The sequence below is a fragment of the Mus caroli genome, unplaced genomic scaffold (genome assembly GCF_978045245.1).
Source record: "Mus caroli unplaced genomic scaffold, Mus_caroli_1 scaffold_2, whole genome shotgun sequence".
In the NCBI taxonomy this organism is placed as follows: Eukaryota; Metazoa; Chordata; class Mammalia; order Rodentia; family Muridae; genus Mus; species Mus caroli.
In genome coordinates this window covers 25,748,347-25,768,449 of record NW_028227257.1, presented here as the reverse complement: position 1 = coordinate 25,768,449, position 20,103 = coordinate 25,748,347, and the positions used below count along the sequence as shown (strand labels likewise).

At 52.7% G+C, this 20,103-nt stretch overlaps 1 protein-coding gene across 1 annotated transcript; it reads left to right on the top strand.

Annotated features, from left to right (window-relative positions):
• The first annotated feature begins 3,766 nt into the window (after nt 1-3,766).
• Nucleotides 3,767-18,333, top strand: Bpifb3 (BPI fold containing family B member 3). Its single transcript, XM_021156484.2, has 16 exons — nt 3,767-3,812; nt 5,008-5,133; nt 5,874-6,030; nt 7,515-7,619; nt 7,940-8,080; nt 9,205-9,268; nt 10,121-10,181; nt 10,896-10,987; nt 11,105-11,284; nt 12,639-12,692; nt 14,014-14,184; nt 14,629-14,696; nt 15,827-15,869; nt 16,740-16,803; nt 17,236-17,312; nt 18,045-18,333. The coding sequence occupies exons 2-16, from the start codon at nt 5,019-5,021 to the stop codon at nt 18,072-18,074; spliced, it is 1,422 nt and encodes a 473-aa protein (XP_021012143.1). The 5' UTR covers nt 3,767-3,812; nt 5,008-5,018; the 3' UTR covers nt 18,075-18,333.
• Nucleotides 18,334-20,103: the final 1,770 nt, after the last annotated feature.

Sequence of the window (20,103 nt, the reverse complement as noted above, 5' to 3'; positions counted from 1 at the left end):
ATGTCCAAGAATACATAGTCACTTACAGCCTCACAGCCACCTTCCCAGGTCTAGTGTGCAACTGGGAAGCCAAGACACAATGCTGTTAGAGGGAAGGCCTGGGTTCTATTGGAACCCTAGGCACAGGGTACAAGGCAGTTCCTGTATAAGTCTCTGTTTTGGATGCTGGCTGTGTGGTCAGATATGTCAGAATGGCTCTGAGAAGAACATAGACCAGGCAAGGGAACCCTGCCCTACGGCCCTACTCCTGGGGGATCTATGAAAGATGTCCCCTGCCCCTGGACTCTCTCACCTTTCAAGACTCCCCAAACCTAGCTGATGAAAGGGAGGCTTTGAGAAAGGAGGCAACTTCCCCAAGGACCCACACATGTATGTGAGGCTGGCCTTTAACTCACCTGAGTCCCAGTGTCTTCCCTGCTCCTCTCTCTAAGCTCCGAGCCCTGGATATATTGTGTAAAGAAACCAAGGTGCAAGGTCCCAGGGCAGGCAGGAAGCTGAACTGGGTCTTCAGTGCCGAGCCACAGCTACCAAGCTCCAGGGACCTTCCATGTTAGCCAACTGTGGAAGGACACTCTGATGCTCCTCAAAGTAGTGTCCCACTGTTCCTGCCTCTCCACTCTCTGCCCACTGCTTGCTCAGGTGCCTTCTAGGATGCTACCATCACAGGGGCCTAGAGCATCCCCCATTCCCCACTGCTCTTGTCCAGCCCCAGTCTGCATGTAGTAGGAGCAATCACAGGAGGTGAGCCCTTTGCAGGTGGTGAACATGGCTTTGCAATGCATGTCAGCCACTAAGGACAAACCCTCGGAATGCACAGGCACCAATGCCAGGGAGGGAGACTTTCACTTCCTCTGCCTCGATCCCTTTCATGGTTCCCAGAACTTCCCCCAAGCCCTAGGCCTGCACACCACCTTCCTTAATGTGCAGGCTACAACAGCCCTCTGCTCTCAGTCTGCTGGGTGAGGTCGGTGAAAAGTAGGACCCAGAGACAGCATTTTAATGCGTTTCCTCCACAGACATGCCCACTCCCTGACCCTGCCTGAAGCAGTGGGGGATGCCTGGGCTGCAAGTAGGGACAGAGACCTTGGGGCAGGGGGCATAGAGGAAAAAGATAGTGAGCAAGCTAGAAACTAGTGCCATTTTCCTGCCTTCCAAGAGGCTGGGCCAGGCAGGACAGGATGGTGAGTGTGGAATGAAAGGGCTCAGGTATGTTGTTTCTTTTAGCTTAGGCTGACCACAGATTCACAGCAATCCCTGTGACATGCTGAATAATGGTCGCGCAAGGCAGTAATGTCTGTGCCCTTCTGTAAGTGGTTCCCTGGATCCACACTTCCTTTGTGTCTCTGTGGTTCATCGGGTGGGCAGTAACTTGGAGGTTGAGGCTGGACTATGATGATCTTGGCCTAGCTGCCAGATCTCACCCATCCCAGTTGGGGAGAAAGGCACTTTGGCTCCTGGTGTAGCAGGATGCAATAATAGAATTAAGGTCACTGGGTCAGGATGGCACCAAAAGTGGTTGACCATGCAGAGACTGTGCACAGTCAGGGAATGAATGGGGGAGGTGCTGTTCCTTTTTTCTCCTTCAGAATGTCTTCAAGGGATCGTGGCTACCAGGTGCTTGAAGGCATGGTGCAGCAGCATTGGTGACACTCACACACCTGAGTGACAGTGAGGGACCACTTAGCATGGCCACTCAGGAGAGGCATAGCTGTTGCAGTCATGCAAAGAGGTCCCTCACTCCTGCTCAGGCTTATGAGCAGACTTGTGGACTCTGCTCTTAACTGTTCATCCAAGAATGGAAGCTACATGCACATGCCCATAGCAAGATGTAAGGCAATGAAACTTGTAGTTTCACTCATGATAGCCAACTATCAGAAGGCCCCAATGCTTGTGAACAGAAGGTGGCCACGGATGGAGCATCCATGTGTGGAGTGGCCCCTGGGAGAGAAATACCTCTCTTCACATGGCCGTATGAAGCACATGTGTGGGCACAGAGTGTGCAGGAGGAAGGAGCTCGCAGAAAGACACAGACATCATTGTACTCTCTACCCTATCCACTATGTCAGGACAGTGGCCAATTCTGGTGGGCCGTGAAACCAGAGGTCTTTGTGAGCACCAAGTTTTAAAGCTCATCAAACACGGAACCCATGGCCTCTTTCTGTTCGGATCCCATATTTCAAGACACTTCTTGTTCAGGAACATATTTCTCTCTCTCCCTGGAAGGCCCTGAAGGGCACACCACAGAGGCACAGTGACCACTTGAGACATCACAGGCTCTCAGACAGGAAGGCCCAGGGGATGGAGATGGGCTCAGAGCTGGAGCCTTGTTCAGTTTAGAGGTCCAGAAGACTTCTTGGAGGAGGTGATGCTGGGACAGAAACCTGAAGAACTAAGCGGACATGGAACCCAAAGCCAGCCATGCTTGCGACTCACACCTGTGATCCCGACACTGGGTAGACTGAGGCAGGATTGCCACAAGTTCCAGGCCAGCCTGGGCTCCAGAGAGATCCTGTTTCAAAAAAAATGATTGAAAAAATTAAACAGCCACAGCCCTTGGGTGTACAGTGTAAACTGCCAGGCCACATCTCCATGATTCCCACCAGCCTCCTCGATAGTTTGTAGCAGCCACCCTGGGGCTCAGTACTGCTTTGTCTGACAAGCTCCTCCCCAAATACCTATCAGACTCCCTTCCATTATCTCTTTGGGTCAAGCTGTCCCTTTCCCATTCAGGGTATCTGACCATCATATTTAGTATCCCCAATACCACTTACAATCTTGTTTTATGGCCCTGGCTGCTGCTGACTGTCGTGTGTGTGTGTGTGTGTGTGTGTGTGTGTGTGTGTGTGTGTGTGTGTGTGTGTGTGTTCCCATCAGAGCTGTGTGCTTACAGGCTGTCAGTGCTTGACATGCAAGTTTGGAATATTGTAAGTGGGTCTGGTAAAATATGAGAAGAGGAAGAAAAGCCCCTCACCCCCATTGTTCTGCCCAGGATGCATTAAATGGGAGTCTACTGACTCTGTGTGTGGTTAAATGAATCACACTATAAAGATTAATTTTATTAGCATTTGTCATTTTTAATTTATGGCTGCTGAAAGGCCAAATGGCATCACAGCACCTGGGGCCATGGTTGCTCTTCTGTTCACAGGGATACCCTACATCTGGTAAACAATAGGCACCCCACAAGTGCCTGCTGTAGACTGACTGACTGACTGACTGAATGAATGAATGAATGCACCATTCTCCTGAACCTGCCTGCTCTGGAGTCCCGGGGCTCCCAAGCCATGAGGGGTGGTTGGAGCTGGTGACCCTTCCCCAAGTAGGCACCACTTCCACTCCCCAGGCCTGGACTTCTCTGTGCTAGGCTTGTGGCTGGATTAGAGATCAGAGGGTCCAGTTGCTATAAGCAGCTTCCTTCCCTCCAGGACTTTTAGGATGGTGGGCAAGTGAATCAAGGTGGACCCCGCATTACTGGAGTGGCCATGGGGGACCTGAAGGGAGCTCTCTGGGGATGACCGAGCCTCACCCATCCCAGTTGTGGAGAAAGGCTGGCCTCTGGGGCCCCTATGCATTTCTTCCAGCCCCTGGGCGCTGACCCCAGCCCCTGGCTTTCCTTTGCAGAGAAGAAAGGCTTAATTCAGGCCCTCGGGGAAAACCGCAATTTGCTCCTGACTTGACATACTGACGGGTTCCTGGCGGCTGTGCCCCCTTTGTCTCCCCAAGCTGCTGTGGGTATATAAGGGCCGCCCCTGGGCTCAGGTACAGAGGCTGGCAGGAGGCTGGGAACCCACTTACAGAGCAGGAGGAACAGGCTGGTAAGGTGGCCCCAGGTGACCTGGTCCCATCCTAATCCCCTCCACAGACTGACTGTGTGACTCTTACTGTCCCATCTGAGCAATGGGCACAGAAGGAATTACTCTGGGGGAAGAGAGGCCTAGGAGCATTTGGAGGCTAGCAGGAGGAAATTTCCCCCATCTTACAGATTTGGGGTTCTTGCTGTATGACAGGTCTGACTGGGCTGGGGCCAGAATTGCCCATGAACAAAGATCCAGGCTAGCATCCCTCTCTCTAACTGGGCTCCTACTATGGTGGCATTTCCTTCTGTGAGAGACCTAGGGTGACAAGTTCACTCAGGGCCCCCGTCCTAGTAAACAAGATGTACAATCAAGTTTGTTGCTGGGTCATGTGGTGTCCATGGAGAAGGTGCCTGCTCTGTGTTGATGCTGTCTGCAGCAGAGCTGGCTGAGTGAAGAGCTACTGGGTCCCACCCTCACCCCAGGACAGGCGCTCTTCCAGTGCACATGGGAACAGCCCTGGGACCCAAGGCACAGTCTCCTCATTCCTGTAGCTTACAGAGTTGGCCAGCAAGGGTATGGACACATTTGCATAAATGCAACTTGTGAGAAGTATCTCTCAATAAACATCCCAGTGATTGGCAGGACTCTCCAGAGAAGGCAAAAAGAGAGGCCTCTCTCAGAAGGTAGAGAACCTGATGGACCAGGAGCCAGCCATGAGGGGACACACAGGAGACTTTCTAGCATCTGAAATGACAAGTGCAAAGGCCCTGGGGTGGAGCAGAATTTAGTTTATTTAGAACTCAGGTGGTCAAAGAAATTTGTAGATAACGCTGAGAAGCCTTGGGCCTCATCCATGGGTTGTGGGAGCCACTGAGGGGAGGGTCCCCCTAAAAGCATTTACCCCGGACCCTGCCAGGCTCACAGGGCCATATGACAAATTTTCAGTCACGTGGATTCAGACTGGAATGTGAATGGTTAGTTCTGTGGCCCTGCTGGAGTTCCCTCCAGTCTCTGGGCCTCAGATTTCCCACCTGATCCAATTCAGGCACTGGAAGGTGTGCTGGCCTGGAAGCTGTCCCTTGTGAGTTGGCTGGATAGAGCACTCCCAGTTGTTCAGGAAGAAAGAAGAGCTCCCGACCAGCACTGGCCATGATGGAGAGCAGGAGCGAAAAGGCTGGGCGTGCAGACCTAATAACATCTTTCCCTCATCCAGGTGTGCAGCTGATGATGCTGGGCGTGTACACCCTGCTTCTGCTCTGGGGCCTGGCCACTCCATGCCTGGGGCTGCTTGAGACAGTGGGCACACTTGCTCGGATTGACAAGGATGAACTGGGCAAAGGTGAGGCAGAGGCACGTGGGCAGGCCAGAAGGGACCCAGCTGCAACTGTCTGCATCAGAGACCGATGTTTGAGCTGAGGTTATCAATACTCAGTGGACACATTCTGGTTTATTTTGCGAGTACCCTGGAGGGGCCAGCAGCACACACTTAGGAAGCTTGGGTTTGCTCTCCAGTTCTTCCAGTTGTCACTCATATCCTTCCCTCTGAGCAGAGAACTGGGCTGTGTGGAATGACATGGGGCTAAGGACAGAGATGGAGAAGGGACTGGGTGGGTCATATTCCCATCTCATGTTTCTGGGGTGATCCTCACAGGACAGTGAAGAACTACCCACAGTGGGGTTTCTCTACTCTGCCCTTCCCACATCCAGGATTGGGGTCACCCCGGCACTGCCACCAAACCCCTGCATTCTCTCTCTACTTTGACTGCAGGGATCTGGAGCCCAAGTGTAATTCAACCTTCACAATGTACTTGTTCGCACGTTGGGCAAGCGTCTGCCCCTTCCTGGTCTTTTGTTTATCTGTAGATGAAGGGATGGTTAGGGGTGTGTGTTCATTTATTCCTGACACTCCTTGGTACCACAAGTGGGGCGAGTGGGAGGAGTCCCATTTCTTGAATGTGATGTGTCAATTCTAATGAAAAAAGGCTCTGAAACGCAAAGGAAAGGGCATCAGTCATAGCCCTGATCCTCAGGGTGAAAGGACACTTCGTTGAGTATTCCTCCTTCCCACTCTCTCTGCAGCCATCCAGAACTCCCTAGTTGGGGGCCCTATTCTGCAAAATGTGCTGGGGACTGTGACATCAGTGAACCAGGGCCTCCTGGGCGCAGGAGGGCTGCTCGGAGGCGGTGGCCTGCTGAGTTACGGTGGCATCTTTAGTCTTGTGGAAGAACTCTCTGGGTGAGGCCCCAGGGCTCTGAAGGGCTCTGCAGGAGGGCTTGTCTTCACTCGCTGCTGGGAAGGGGGGTGGGTGATGACTGAGCCAGGAAGGACATGGGTAGCCACATGCCTCTGTCACCTGGGGGCTGGAGACCACTCTAGCTACCTGCTGTGTGACCCCCTCGAAGGTTGCTTGATTTCTCTGGGCTGACCCAGGTGTCTGTCTGGCTTCTTTCCTCATCTCTTTTGGATGTCTGGTGAGAAGACTCAGCCCTGATGAGCCCTTATTCAGCCCCTCCCCACCTTCAAGGCCTCTAGGGGTCACTCACTCTGGGGACAACATACATGATAGTGGTTTGTCTTTGTCACTATGGCAGATTGTATACCCAAAGGGGCAGGATTCCCATCTGGGCCACTCATCAGAATGTCCTCATATAAACAGGGCTTTGTGATCATGTTAGGATTGGAAGAAATGAGCAGGTGGCAAATGCTTTTAGCAGAACAGTCACCAGCAGGGTTCTAGGTGACCTTAAGTTGGTGTAGAGATGAGACAAGTGTCAAGCCTCTCCACAGGGGATGGAAGCCCCCAGGGAAGGTCCCCTCACTCCCACTATGCTTACTCCATGGAGGAGGGGGCATGTCTGTGTGTGGATGACTGCAGCCCACACTCTTTAGGCATGGGTAAATATGGACAGTCAGATGAGGAGACAGGCTTGTGACAACAGAGGAGATGGCAGGTCCCCATGTAGCACCCACATCTGCAAAGGGAGCAGGTGGCAGCTCATGGCGCTCAGCTTCACTGAGTCACTCTGAGGTCGATCTTGGCAGTGTCATCTGGATGCTAAGGCACAGCAGTGAAGTGATTCATCCCCAGGCACAGTTAGTAGCCACAGAGTAGGGCTGCGAAGCATCCTGAAAGGACACCATGAACATCAAGACAGCCGTAGTCTGTGTGCAGTGGGGCCGAATAAAACCATCTATACAATGAGCACTCAGAAAATGATATCACTATTATTAGATTCCACATCTCTTCATACCGCCTTTGCTGAATGAACCTCACCTTGTCCTTCCTTCAAGGAGCTGCAGAATGTGCCAAAACCTGATAGGACAGTGCCCTGGGCTCAGACAGGGTTGTAAGCTGCAGTCTGAGAACCAGGAAGGAGGACTTCCTGGAGGAGGGGATGTCTGGCTAAAATCAGGAGAGCCAGGAACACTCAGTTACTTAGGAGAGGATATTGAATAGAATCGGGGATAGGTGCTCCAGATAGGAGTAGCAAGAGTAGGCTGGAAGGATGATTCTTGACTAAGGAATCCCCTGTTGGGTGTATTCTAGATGGGGCCCAATGTCACACAAACCAGGGCTGAGGCTGCCAGATAGAGTAGGGCCTCCAGCTGTGACTCTGAGGCCACACTGCTGAGCATCAACCATAGGGGGAAATCTGGTGGTCGGGGTCCACCCAGGACCAGGGGTCTGTAGGAGTGAGCCCACTTCCCCCACTCTCCAGGCTGAAGATAGAGGAACTAACTTTGCCCAAAGTGTCACTCAAGCTGCTGCCGGGGGTCGGGGTGCAGCTGAACCTGCACACCAAGGTTAGCCTACATGGCTCCGGGTAAGTGTGCTTCTGGGAGCTCTTATACACCAGCACTCCCTATTTCCTCTGCCTCACTTCCCTCAGGGTCCCCACCCCCATCTTGGGCCCCTGCTCTATTACCTTCCCCCAGAGGACCCCACTTCTTTGGTGATCCCCAGGCTTCCACAGAGCTTCCCAGACCCTCCTCCACTGCCTGAGGTGGGGAAGAGAGCCTGGAAGATGCTTGGGGACCAGAACCCTGACATCCATAGGGCCCCAGGATGGTGTGGGCATGGCTGGGTATGGTGAGGTGGGTAAGGTCTGGGAGGTAGGCCATGCTTATTCTGGGGACCTTGCAGTCCCCTGGTGGGCCTCCTGCAGCTGGCCGCAGAGGTGAACGTGTCTTCGAAAGTGGCACTGGGCATGAGCCCTCGGGGGACACCCATCCTTGTCCTTAAGCGCTGCAGCACGCTCCTGGGTCACATCAGTCTGATGTCAGGGTGAGTCTCTGGCTTGGGACCAGCTCACACACATCCAGCACGGGCTGCCTGTCCCCAGCTCTGCCTGAGAATGTCATGCTGTCCTGCAGACCCTGCTTTTGGCCCAGACCTGAGACCCAAGCTGTAGCCCACAACACAGTTACTCCAGAATGATCTTTCTCTTGTCCCCGGGGTCCCACTCGGAACTTCCTGTCTCCCAGAAGCTCTATGTCTGCTCTCTGCTCTCAGCATGTAAGAGCCCCAGCTCAATCCTTGACTTGTGTGACCCAGAACCATGCTGGGACCTCAGTGTCCCCTGTGTCCCCTTTAAGTACCTTCACATCTTCCCTTTCCTGTGGGATACCCACTCACCTGCCCACACTCGTGACCAGCCTCACTCCAGCCCACAGAGAGCAAAGGTTCTGCCCAAGCTATATCACACAGATGAGGCAGGCATGGAAGCTAGTCTCTGACCACTGCACTACCCTCCCCTGGACCATTCTTTCTCTGTCTCCCAAGCATGGTCTTTATCCCAGACCAAGCCTCAGCTCCTCCACTTTGCTGGCTTAGTGTTAGCTCCAGGGATAGGGTGGGTGAGTGGGCTCTGTAAAGGCTTTAACAAAGGAATCACAAGTCAGGGCTTTGGGCTCCTTAAAATGTAGTGTCTCTTGATGCTCTGGGGACAGTAAGCTAAGGGTAACTGTGCTGTCTTGGGGTGTGGCTCTGTGGGCATGTGCCCACATGGTCTCCAGGCAGGCCTGAGACAAACAATAGATACTGCTTATCCTTAGGCCACCTACTAATTCATTCATTCATTTGTTCGTTCGTTCATTCATTGTTTATTGAGCCCCAATAAACAAGGTGTGGAACCAGACATGCTGCACATGTAAATGACTCTCATCTATAAGTCGTTGGGTGTCTGGTGCACAGGCTGCCTGGTAGGCGTTTGTGGGCTTCTCTCTCATCTGGCAGTGGCATGAGATAGGGTGGGGCTGTCTTGACAAGGAAGGTAAAACCTTGGATGCCCCATGGTAAGGCGGGGCCAAGGCTTAAACACAGGTCCCCAAAGCTCCAGCCAACCTCACAAAAGGAAGAGACAGGAGGGAGGCAGAGCCCTGATCCACCTTCATGTCTTCTTCACCCAGGCTGCTGCCCACGCCAATCTTTGGGCTCGTAGAACAGACACTGTGCAAGGTGCTGCCTGGACTGGTGAGTGTGGCCCCCACCAGGCTGCCAAGGGCAGTTAGCTGGCATCTCTAAAACATTGTGTGGGTGGCAGTGGGTTGCCTACCCTGGGCTGAAGGAAGCAGTGTGGCCACGGGAGGGAAGAAAACACGTCAGGTAGATTCAAGGAGGTCCATCGTGGGCTCTGGGGCTGAGTGTGTGTGAGGCAGGCAGATCTGACTCTGGGTGCTGCAAGCACTTTCAGCCAGAATTCTTGATCATTCTGGGTGGAATTGGAACTGCACTTTGAGGTCAGTGCTGTGCTATGGCTTCTGTGTAGTTTTCCTGCCTGGCTGCCCGGTGCAGCAGGATGTACCAGCTGGATGCCTGCATCTGGATGCCTCCTCCCAGTGCAATCCTGGGGCTTGGGGCAGCAGTCTTGCCTCAGCCCTGGCTTTTGTGTCTGCCAATAATTGTGACCTTGGCAGGTGGCCCTTAGTCTCTGACCCCAACTGTAGACTGAAGTGCTGGGCTGGAGTCACCACACGGGGTTCAGTGAGTGCAGGGACAGGGTGTGTGGATTTTCTGGATGACAGAGAAGATAGGGTACCTGGGACTTCTGACCACAAGTCTTCTGACTCTACACTGGGTAGCAGGATGGGCAGGCGACTATAGAGGGGACAGCAGTCACCTTGGCCCTGCAATGTCTACTGTTCCTCCCTCGTGGTGCACTTTCTAAAGGGGCTCATGTAAGAGATGTGAGATTGGGTGTCTTCACACCATGCTTTAGGCCTTTGAGCCTCAGCACCACACAGCCATTTTGGAGAGAGGCAGCTGTCTCCTGCCCCAAGCAGGGTGCACCCTCTCTCTCCAGTGGCCTCTGTCTCCTCCTTACAGCTGTGCCCTGTGGTAGACAGTGTGCTGAGTGTGGTGAATGAGCTCTTGGGAGCTACGCTGAGTAAGTTGGGGTCCTACCCCTCCTCTGTGTTCTCTCACCCTCACCATTGAGCAGGTGGCCATAGAGGGAAGAGAGGGGAGTTTCTCTTCTTCCTCAGACTGTCCACTCCACTTTGGGGAGGCCTCCAGAGAACCCTTAGGGTGGAGATCTAGGAGAGGACCCAAGGGAGGATGTCTAGGGAGGAGCCCATCGATCCCAGGGGTGGGGGAGGCCTCAGAGCATCCACATCTGAGATCTCCATGTGCCAGCTGCTGCAGACAGACACCTACTGAGCGCTTGGGGCTGAAACAAGAGGTAAACGTTCTCTGTGGAGATGAAGGTCACAAGCTCACAGGGCTTTAGCAAGACAGCCATGGCCTTGCCGCCCAGTGACTCTGTCTCTCTGCCTCGTGGAGACCTCTGTACTTACTCAGGGAAGTATGAGCAGAGGCAGGGCAGGATGGTGCTGTAGTCACCCCTCCATCAGTGTGGCTGGGAAAGAGGCAGGACAGGCATGGGTCAGCCATAGCAGCCCTAGAAACAGGAGCACAGGCTTTCCCAGTCTGTGTGCCTCCAGACTGTGGTCCTCCATCAAGCAGGGTGAAATGGGGGTGACAGCAGAACCCAAATGAATTCTGGGTAAAGGGTAATCATGCAACAGGGGCTCAGTAAATGCCAGTGGTACTGTCCCTGGGGGCAGGGTTGAGGTCTTCCTGTCTGCCCTCTTTCCTGCAGGCCTGGTGCCCCTTGGGCCTCTGGGGTCTGTGGAGTTCACTCTGGCTACACTTCCCCTAATCTCCAACCAGTACATTGAGCTGGATATAAATGTAAGTGTCCCAGGGCCAGGGCAGTGGGGTCCATGGGGGAGCCACAGAGGTGTATGGGGGATCCCGGACAAGGCCGAGCAGCCACACACCCACTCTTTTCTGTCTCTTGCCTGGTAGCCCATCGTGAAGAGCATAGCTGGAGATGTCATTGATTTCCCCAAGTCACGTATCCCAGTCAAGGTGCCCCCCAAAGAGGACCACACCTCCCAAGTGACTGTCCCACTCTATCTCTTCAGCACCGTGTTTGGGCTCCTACAAACCAATGGTGCCCTTGACCTGGACATCACCCCTGAGATGGTGAGTGGTGGTGTATGGGGACGCTGGCTTGGGACATCTGCTCCTGACTGTGGCAGGGCTGCTGCTGGGTTTCCTCATGTTGTCCCTCATAGCCTTGCTGAGTCTGTTCTCTGTAAGCAGGGGCTGGGCATGCTTAGAGCACACACCCTGTTGTCCACCCTGTTCTAGAGGAGAGTGCCAATAACCCTCCGTACCTGCATGGCACCCCTGAAGCCTTCTAACCTCAGCCCTCCAGAAAACCACTCCCAACAGCCAGAACTGACAGAGTCAGATGTCCCTCCATCCAAGGAGGAAAGGACTCACCAGATGAATCTTTCTTGAGTTTAAGCTATTTTATACTAAAGTAGGAATGGCTAACATCCTGTCTACTTTCTCAAGAGTAGATTTGAGCTGGAGAAAAGGCTTTGCTGAAGGTCACTTGCACTATCATACTGGAGTTTCTGGGACCTCCTTGCTCCTGTGTTGGTCCCTCTTTGCCCCAATGGCTCAGAGGCTTTCCCCCACCCCCAGTCTTATCTCTACCCAGAGCACTGAGCTCTGAGCTATTTGGAGGCCTCACATACAGCTTAGGCAAGAGGGTTGGCCTCTCACCTTGTACAGGATGGGGAGGGGTCCCTAGGGGACAGAAGTAGCTTCAGAGACTTGAATGGGGCCCCAAGTTGAAGGCAGGGGTCTTTAGTTGGGGAGAAGGCAGAGTCTGAAGAAAGGAATGTGTCACTGAATGGCCCGTGGATGGGGCTGTGAGCATTGTGATGACTGCTCCTGGAGCTCTGGGGACAGAGTGTGGACAGATCTGTTCTGATAGGGTGTTTCATATGGGGCCACCATTGCTTAGCAACCTGGCAGGACCTTGGTGACTACAGTTAGCTTCCAAGGGGGAAGGGACATGGGCCCAGTGAGACCATATTTCCTAACATTTTAGCCAGAGCTTATAAACTTACACGAACCTACGATTTATAAAGACTGGAAGTGGTCGTATTTATAAGTGACCGCTGAGGTGACAGATAAGAACACCTGGCTGCCTTTCTCAGTGCGGTCTGGCAGTAATGAGAGGACTCTGATACCAGGCAGCTCAGCTGCATATCCTGCTCATCCTGGGCCACCATTAGCCAAGGATGGAGCCAGGGGAGAGTCTTAGCATCATTTGTGTAAAGTGAGTGAGGGCAGTCTTAATCTGGTCACTGAGCTGCTGTGTAGGGTGTGTTAGGGAGGCTGGGAAGAGTAACTGGTACAGGGTCAGGCTCCAGGAGTGTCTGTAGTGAGCAGAGGTGGGAGGGACACACTCCCCTGTCCTGCACCCATTTCCAGGGACGTCTTCCTTCTCCACTAACCTCTCATTTGCTCTCATACCCAGGTTCCCAGGAATGTCCCTCTGACAACTACTGACCTGGCAGCTTTGGCTCCTGAGGTGAGTGCGGCCCTCTTAGGGGCTCCATCAGTGTAGCTCTTTCCTAGATTGACTCCAGAAACCTTCCCAGGCGATCTCTCCACATACCCATGATTAATGTCGAGCTCAGATATATACTAAAATGTGAAACACTGGCACCATATCCTTTTCTGATAGCACAACTGGTTTATAAAGGAAAGAAGCAGAGTGTCCCAGAAGCCACCTGGGTGCTGTGGTCACAGCATCTCCAGAAGACAGAGAACAGGAGAGTTTCCCCAGGCTACTGAGTCACAATGTGACCATACCGAGTCTCCTAGTAACACCTACTCTTTGAGAAGTGATGGGGAACAGGAAAGCACAGCCACTGAGAGGACAGAGGCATGCTAGCACTTGTGGGCTAGTGTGTCCCATGCCTGGGTTCCTAAGTTACTGAATTATCAACACAGAGAATCATAAGATCCATCCCGAGGGTCCCTCAGACCAGAAGATGTCTCCAGCTCTTGGTCTTCTCTGTCCTGGAGAGAGACAAAGGAGAGCGGGGTCATGGAGGTAGAGATAGTGGACATGATCCAGGACTCAGCTTCCCAGTAATTCACATAATACTGGACCCACCAGTATGTAGCTGGGAGAATTAGAAATGATTTGACGTTGAAATGACTACTATTACATTAGGGATCATAGAGTAGTGGGAGCGTCTGAGGGGGGTTGGACAGAGAAACAGAGGATGGGGTGGCCGAGGACAAGGTCCATGCATCCATTAAGGGGACGGTTCCAGGCAGCCTCAGGGAGCAAGGTGGGACTTGCTCCTTCCAGAGTCTCTGGACTGAAGGGCAGAGGAGGCTCAGGAGAGGAAGAGCCTGGGAGTGGACACTCAGGGAACCTTTCAAAGGCAGGAGGAAAGTGCAAGATCGATTGGGTGGCAGAGATGACCACGAAATCCCTCAGGACACAGCTGCCAATGTTTGTTGTTTTATTTTTGACACAGAGCTGCACGTAGCCCAGGTTGTCCTTGAACTTGTTATTTAGCCAAGGATAGCCTTAACCCTTGATCTTTCTGTTTCTAGCTTCCAAGTGCTGGGATTTTAGCTGTGTGCCACCAGGCTCAGCTTGCTTGGGAGGGGGGAGATTTTGCCTGTGTATGAAACAGTGTGATATGGTGGCCCCATGGGTTAGAAGTCTTACCGCTTTGATGGGCAGAGTGCCTGCTATCCTAGGCTACAATCTTGCTGCCAAGGGCCGTGCCTCTTACCTAGTAGATGCTCAGTGTGTTTGTGGACAGACTGATTCTGACACTGGCATCTAAGCTGTCTTCACACCCATGTTCTTTCCTTGTCTCTCCCAGGCCCTGGGGAAACTGCCCCCTGGTCAGCACCTCCTGCTCTCGCTGCGGGTGACAAAATCGCCCATGGTCCTGCTGCAGAACAAGAAGGCCACAGTCTCCATCCCAGTCACCATCCACATGCTGTCTTCTGTCCCTCAAGGAACTCCTGTAGCCCTTTTCCAGTTGAATGGGGTAAGTGGATGAGGGGTGGGCGGGGAGCCTTATGTTGCATAGCAAGACCCTCACATCATTGATGAACTAAGGCCATTGTTGACCCAGCTTCTTTCCAGCTCCTGGTCCTTCTTTGGTCCAGTGGGCCCACTCTATGTCCTCAAGTCCTGAGAGTTGCTCCCCAGTGACCTGCCTCTACTCAGCTGTCTCCTGGGGACCCTGCTTCATGACTCAGCATGGTGGTCCCAGCATTCCTTGTGCTCTGCCTGCCCTGGCTGTCTCTTCTGCTACCTTCCTAGGCTAGCTCAAGTGCCCCTGGGAAGGTTCCGGTCTGCAGCCCCAAACACCCACTAGCTCTGCCACACAGTAGGACCAGAGCTGCCATGGGAGGAATGCTCAGAGGCTCTCCTGGCATCTGGGTGACTGCCTCTATGTCTTGCAGAGTCTGCTCACTCTTCTCCTCAGGTTATGACTCTAAATGCCCACCTGGCTCCATCCTCTACCAAGCTGCACATATCTCTGTCCCTGGAACGGTAATGTGGGGTCCTAGGATGGTCTGTCCCTCCCTTTAGACACAAGAATCAGGGGCTGGCTAAAATAAGGGCCACTTGGTGTTGGTAAGCATCTCTGAGCTGGGTAGATTTGTGTCACCTTAGGGAAGGGGACATGGCGGTCACTACAGATCAAGTAGCAGGGCCCAGAGTAGGTGACCATGACTAGCACTTCCACCGTTCCCTTTGCTCAGACACTGACTCTGGCAGTGAGCCTGCCCCAGGACACAGAGGCTGTACCTTAGCCTGAGGCTGACCACAAGGATGTGTGTCCCAGAGTGCTGGACGATGATTCCGCCCCATACGCACTTCTTCCGTTGATCCCTCATCTCTGTCTTATGCTAACTGAGCATCGAGAGATTCCAAACAGTCAAGATGAAGGTGGAAGACCATTCTGCCCATACTTTTGCATACTACCCAACGTAGCACTTCACAGTTTGTAAAGTTCACTGTAGCCCAGGCTCAGGCAATGGGCCCGTGACCCCAGCCTCCCTCTCCAGCTGGTGCTCTGGTTATGGTGATGTCTGTCTGATCCCCATCCCAGTTGTAGAGAATTTCTCAGACGTCCTTGAGTCCTGACTGTCCTGAGCCACAGCACCCAGTATGCATCTCCCTGCTTTGGAACTTCCCCATGGTTCCTTTTCTTGCCCTCTTCAACTAGGTCTGCTGCCTGCCCACCTCTGCCTCCTGGTGGCAGTTCATGACACAGCACTCCAGAAGTGAAGATAGAGGTCTATCTAGGCTTGCCACGGACTGACTTGCATTGGGGTCACCTGGTGTACACTACCATTAGTGAGCACCTGCTGGATGCAGACTGGCGCATGTGCAGTGCTAGGCTAGGAAAAGGACACACATACACACAGACAGTTGGGTAACCCCTGGGAGGGCTCTGTGATGTCTCACAAGGGAAGTGAAGCCCTCTCAGTCTATTTCACAGGGAGGGAAATAGAGAGCCTGAGAGATGGCTGGAGAGAGATGAGCTAGATTGGAGTCCTCTTGCCTGTTCCTGGAAAGCCATGACTGGGGTGGGCCAGGGTAAGCGGGGCCAGACAGTTCTCTGCAAGGAGTGGGGAGCCACCAGGACCTGTTAACACTTCTCTTCTCTCTGGCAGGCTAAGCGTCCAGCTGGCCTCCTCCTTTCCCCAACCTTTTGATGTAAGTTCCTGGGAAGGAGGAGCTTGACAGCAGGTAGAGGATTTGGGTGGGGAGTGGGGGCAAGTCAGGGTCAAGGCTGCCTCTGTGTGGGCCCAACCCCAGCAGAGCAGAGCAGAAAAACAGAGGAAGTGTGCTAGTGTGTATGCTTGTGTGTGTGCGTGCGTGCACCTGTGAACCTGTGTGTGTGCTCGGGTGTATGTGTGTGTATGTGTGTGTGCATGTGTGTTTAGGTGTATGTGTGCATGCGTGTGTATGTTTTTGTGTGCATATGCATGCGTGTGTGTGTGTGTGTGTGTGTGTGTGTGTGTGTGTGAGAGAGAGAGAGAGAGAGAGAGAGAGAGCCACTAGACATTTTAGGAAAGCCAATCCCATGTTCTTACAAGGACTTGGATCCTCAGAATTGTAAACATCCAGAGGCTCACAAGGATCTGGAACTTCACACAAAATTCTGAGCCCTGAAAGTCTAGCATTCCAGAACCCGACAGAGCCCTGAGGTTCATGCTTCTCACAGACTTCTTAGGTTCTGAAATCTTGGACAGCTTCAGATTCCAGAACATTCTGAGGACTCCCAAACTGTTTATTCTAAGATCAGCCTTCACAGCATTCTACCAGAGCTGGGTGCATCCCCTTCTCTCTTTCTTAGGCACATCTGTCCTAGTCCACAGAATCTTCTAGAAGGGAATATCTTGCAAGGTCCCAGTCTAAGGGTGAAGCCTGCATTAATCAGTCTCCTTTACTGTTGCTGGGTTACACAGCCCACTCTGAGGGGCCCATTACCTAGCAGGAACAGTTCATTTAGGCTTGCAGGAGGCTTCTGGGTCTCTGGTTTCTCATGAAGCTCCCCACTCACTATTCCATCTGCTGTTGCAGGCATCCCGTCTGGAAGAATGGCTCAGTGATGTGGTCCGGGCTGCCTACATGCAGAGGCTCAACGGTACAGCTGAGTTGGAGTCTGATTTGCTCCTCGATCCCCTTACTTGGATAAGAATACTGAGGCCAAAGAGCTGCCAGGATTTCCGTTAATGCAGCAATGACCAGCACCATCATGCTCTCCTCAGGGCCCCAGAGTTAACCTCCCCTGGATTCTGCTTTAGCACCCACAGTCAAGTGGGAAATAGCTCTATCAACCAAAGGCTAAGACCAGAGATGGCATAGGATACCTCTATGTGGTGTGGCTAAAGGGGAGCCACAAACCTGACATAGAAAAGAGGGGTTTTGTCTTTTTTGGGGGGGTATGATGGGGTAAGTAGGAATTTGCTAACAAGAAGCTGAATTCCCACAGGGAGAAGTGTCTGTCCATCATCAGGGTCTGAGACACCCCAATCTTTGTTTTCAACCTTGGGTTTTTTTTTTTTCCCCTTCACAGAGCACCTGGAGGTTGGAATTCCCCTGCCTAAGATTCTCAATGTTAACTTTGCCAATTCAGTGGTCGATGTCATTGAGGTGAGTGTCCCCTGTGGATGTGTTCCCAGAGGGCAGTTTAGCTGAGGCCCGAGAGACCTGTTTGACACCTCTGAGGAGCGTGCCCTGCTTCATCCTCTGACTCGCCTCTGTATCATGTCTACAAAGCTCAGAGAACCACGATCATCAGAAACAGCAAATACATGGCACATGTATTTCGATCCTTTCCTTCCTCACCCTTGGCAGACATTGTCAATCAATCACAGAATTCTGTTGAATTAAGACATGTCTGACCTGAAGAAGGAACCTCAGATATACGCACAGATTCATGGTTCTTTGGTTCATGGACAGCAAATACTTATTATCCCTCATTGTATGTCCATGGCAGGCATGACTAATGGATTGTGACAGCACCCCCCCTCTCCACATTATTATTATTATTATTAATTATTTTGCCACAAACCTTTTCAAATCAGCACACGTTTGAGTCTTTGGCTAGCTCTGGGGAGTGAGCACAACAGGGGTTTCTGTATTAATTTTTAAGGTAAGAGGATGAAGGTCAGGGGGTGTCAAGGTTGTTCAGTATGTTTTTGGTAAAAAATGACCTTTGACCTTATGTCTGAGTCAGCAACCTGACCCGCACTGGACACATTCACAGTCTCACCCCTCATTTAATGCTAGGCCTCAGGCAGAGCAGGAGGCCAGATGTGAGGCGAGGCAGCCATGAGGGGATCTGGTGCTTAGAGACCTAACTGAGAATTCCTGTTCTTGCAGAATGCAGTTGTGCTCACAGTGGCTCCGTGAGGCGGTATGGCTGCTGCTCTTCCTGTTCACTACAGAGTCCTATCTGTCTGCCCACTCTGCCTCAGTTTCCCTCCCAGTCTTAAGCCTGCATTGGTGACAGTATAAGTGCCCCTTGCCCACCTGGGCCCACCTTGCCCTCTGTTCCTGTGATCATATCTGTTTTGGGGTGGGGATGGCTGGACAGCCACTGATCTGCTTCAGAAAGCACACAGTACCTTGGTTCAGTCCCAGCTTTAATAAACTGATCCTTGGTCTTGTGCCTGCTGGCTGGTTTGTTCCCTGGCCACACAGGAGCGCTGCTGGCCTTGGCCTCCAATGATCTTCATTCTAAACAGGAGCTCTTAAGAGGTGAGGGGACCTGGGGCTCAGTTATTGGAGTGCCGAGTCCCTGTCCCACCTGGCTGGCCTGCGCAGTCTCTGGTCCTTGTCCGGCCTCAGCCTCTCCCTGTCGTCCATTACCCCCATCATCTGTCAGGACCTCTGCCTCCGAGGTTTGGAAACCTCTCAGAAGGGCATAGGAGCTGAAGTTTTGAGGGTTGGATAGGAGCAGTTCTGCAGGGAGAAAAGGAGCCAGAACTCTATGAAGCAAGTGTGAGTGAGACTCGCCCTACCCCAGAGAGACACCTGTTGACTGAGGAGAAGACAGATGTTCCTAGAACAAGAGATCACTTCCAAATGCTCTTGACACACACAATGGTTAGTTTCATTCACCAATGTGACATCTCCCCAGGAGACATGGTTGCTATGGACTGCACCTGAGGCAGGCATCACGGTGCTGGCAATGTGTCAGAGGAGATGCTCACCCACTGTCAGGAAGCAGAGGGAGAGTTCTCTTCTCCTCCTTCCTGTCCTGTTCCCTGGGCTTCCGGCTTACTGGATGGCACTGCTCACACTGGTGGGTCTCCCCTCTAGCTCATCACTCTTACAAATCCGCAGTAGGTTTTACTATTCATTCTGGCATCACCCAATGCACATGGCCGGGAGCCGTCCAAGCTCCTACTCAGTGGTCCAGGCAGCTTTCCCTGCAGCAGCTAAAGGGGGCTCAGATGCCTGACCTTGGGCTCTGTCTCAGTCCCATGTGTAACAGGGCGTCTAAGACTGGCTGGTTTACAGTGAACAGGAATTTACTGGCTCACCCTTCTGGAGAATAGGATGGAGGGACTGGTGTGTATGCTGGGGTTCATCCTGCTGTGCCATCCCATAGTGCCAGGCAAAAGGTCAAAGACAATAAAAGATGAAGAGGTAGAGATAGAGAGTGTGTGTATGTGACACAGAGAGAGAGTGAGTGTGTCTGTGTGTGTGTGAGAGAGGGGAGGAGGTGGAGGGGAAGGGAGAGAGAGAGAGAGAGAGAGGGAGAGAGAGAGAGAGAGAGAGAGAGAGAGAGAGAGAGAGAGAGAGAGAGAGAGAGAGAGAGAGAGAGAGAGAGAGAGAGAGAAGATAGGAATCACTCCCACACTGGAATCCACTTCTTGCCTGCTGAAGTGGAATTCATCCATCCGCAAAGCTGGAGCCCCCAAAAGCCTAACACTCCCACTGAGCCCCACCTCCTGACCCCATCACCCAGGGAACACATCCAGACCACAGCAGTTGCTTATCTGTGATACAGGGAGGTCGTGGTTCTCACCCAGGTCACCAGAGGACTAACATCCAGTCTGTGTCAGGTGCTGGGAAGGGGCCTGGCACGTGTGAGTGAGTAGCAGCCTGGCCAGGCCTTCACCTGGAACTTCTTTCTGAATTAGGCTGGAACCCCTGATCCCAATCCTTGGGCTCTTAGTGTCCCCATCAAGACACCTGGCCTAATTCTCATACTTCACTGAGGGTTTCCCAAAGTCAGGGACAGAATCTGCTTACCACCCTATCACGCACTGAATCCACAGTGCCCAGACTGGCTGGGGGTTCCCATGCTGCTGTGATTTAAGTGTGAAAAGTCCCCACAGGATTCGTGTGTTAAAGCTTGCAGCACATACTGCAGCATGTATGCGGAGGGATTGGGTCATGAAGGCACTGTCTTCAGTTGTTTGTCCATAGA

What these genes read in the sequence shown, in the direction of transcription:
- Bpifb3 (XM_021156484.2), top strand. Translation starts at nt 5,019, where the DNA reads ATGATGCTGGGCGTGTACACCCTGCTTCTGCTCTGGGGCCTGGCCACT. An exon ending in CTTGTGGAAGAACTCTCTGG is followed by an intron (nt 6,031 to 7,514) that starts GTGAGGCCCCAG and finishes CCCACTCTCCAG; the next exon opens with GCTGAAGATAGAGGAACTAA. An exon ending in GCAAGGTGCTGCCTGGACTG is followed by an intron (nt 9,269 to 10,120) that starts GTGAGTGTGGCC and finishes TCCTCCTTACAG; the next exon opens with CTGTGCCCTGTGGTAGACAG.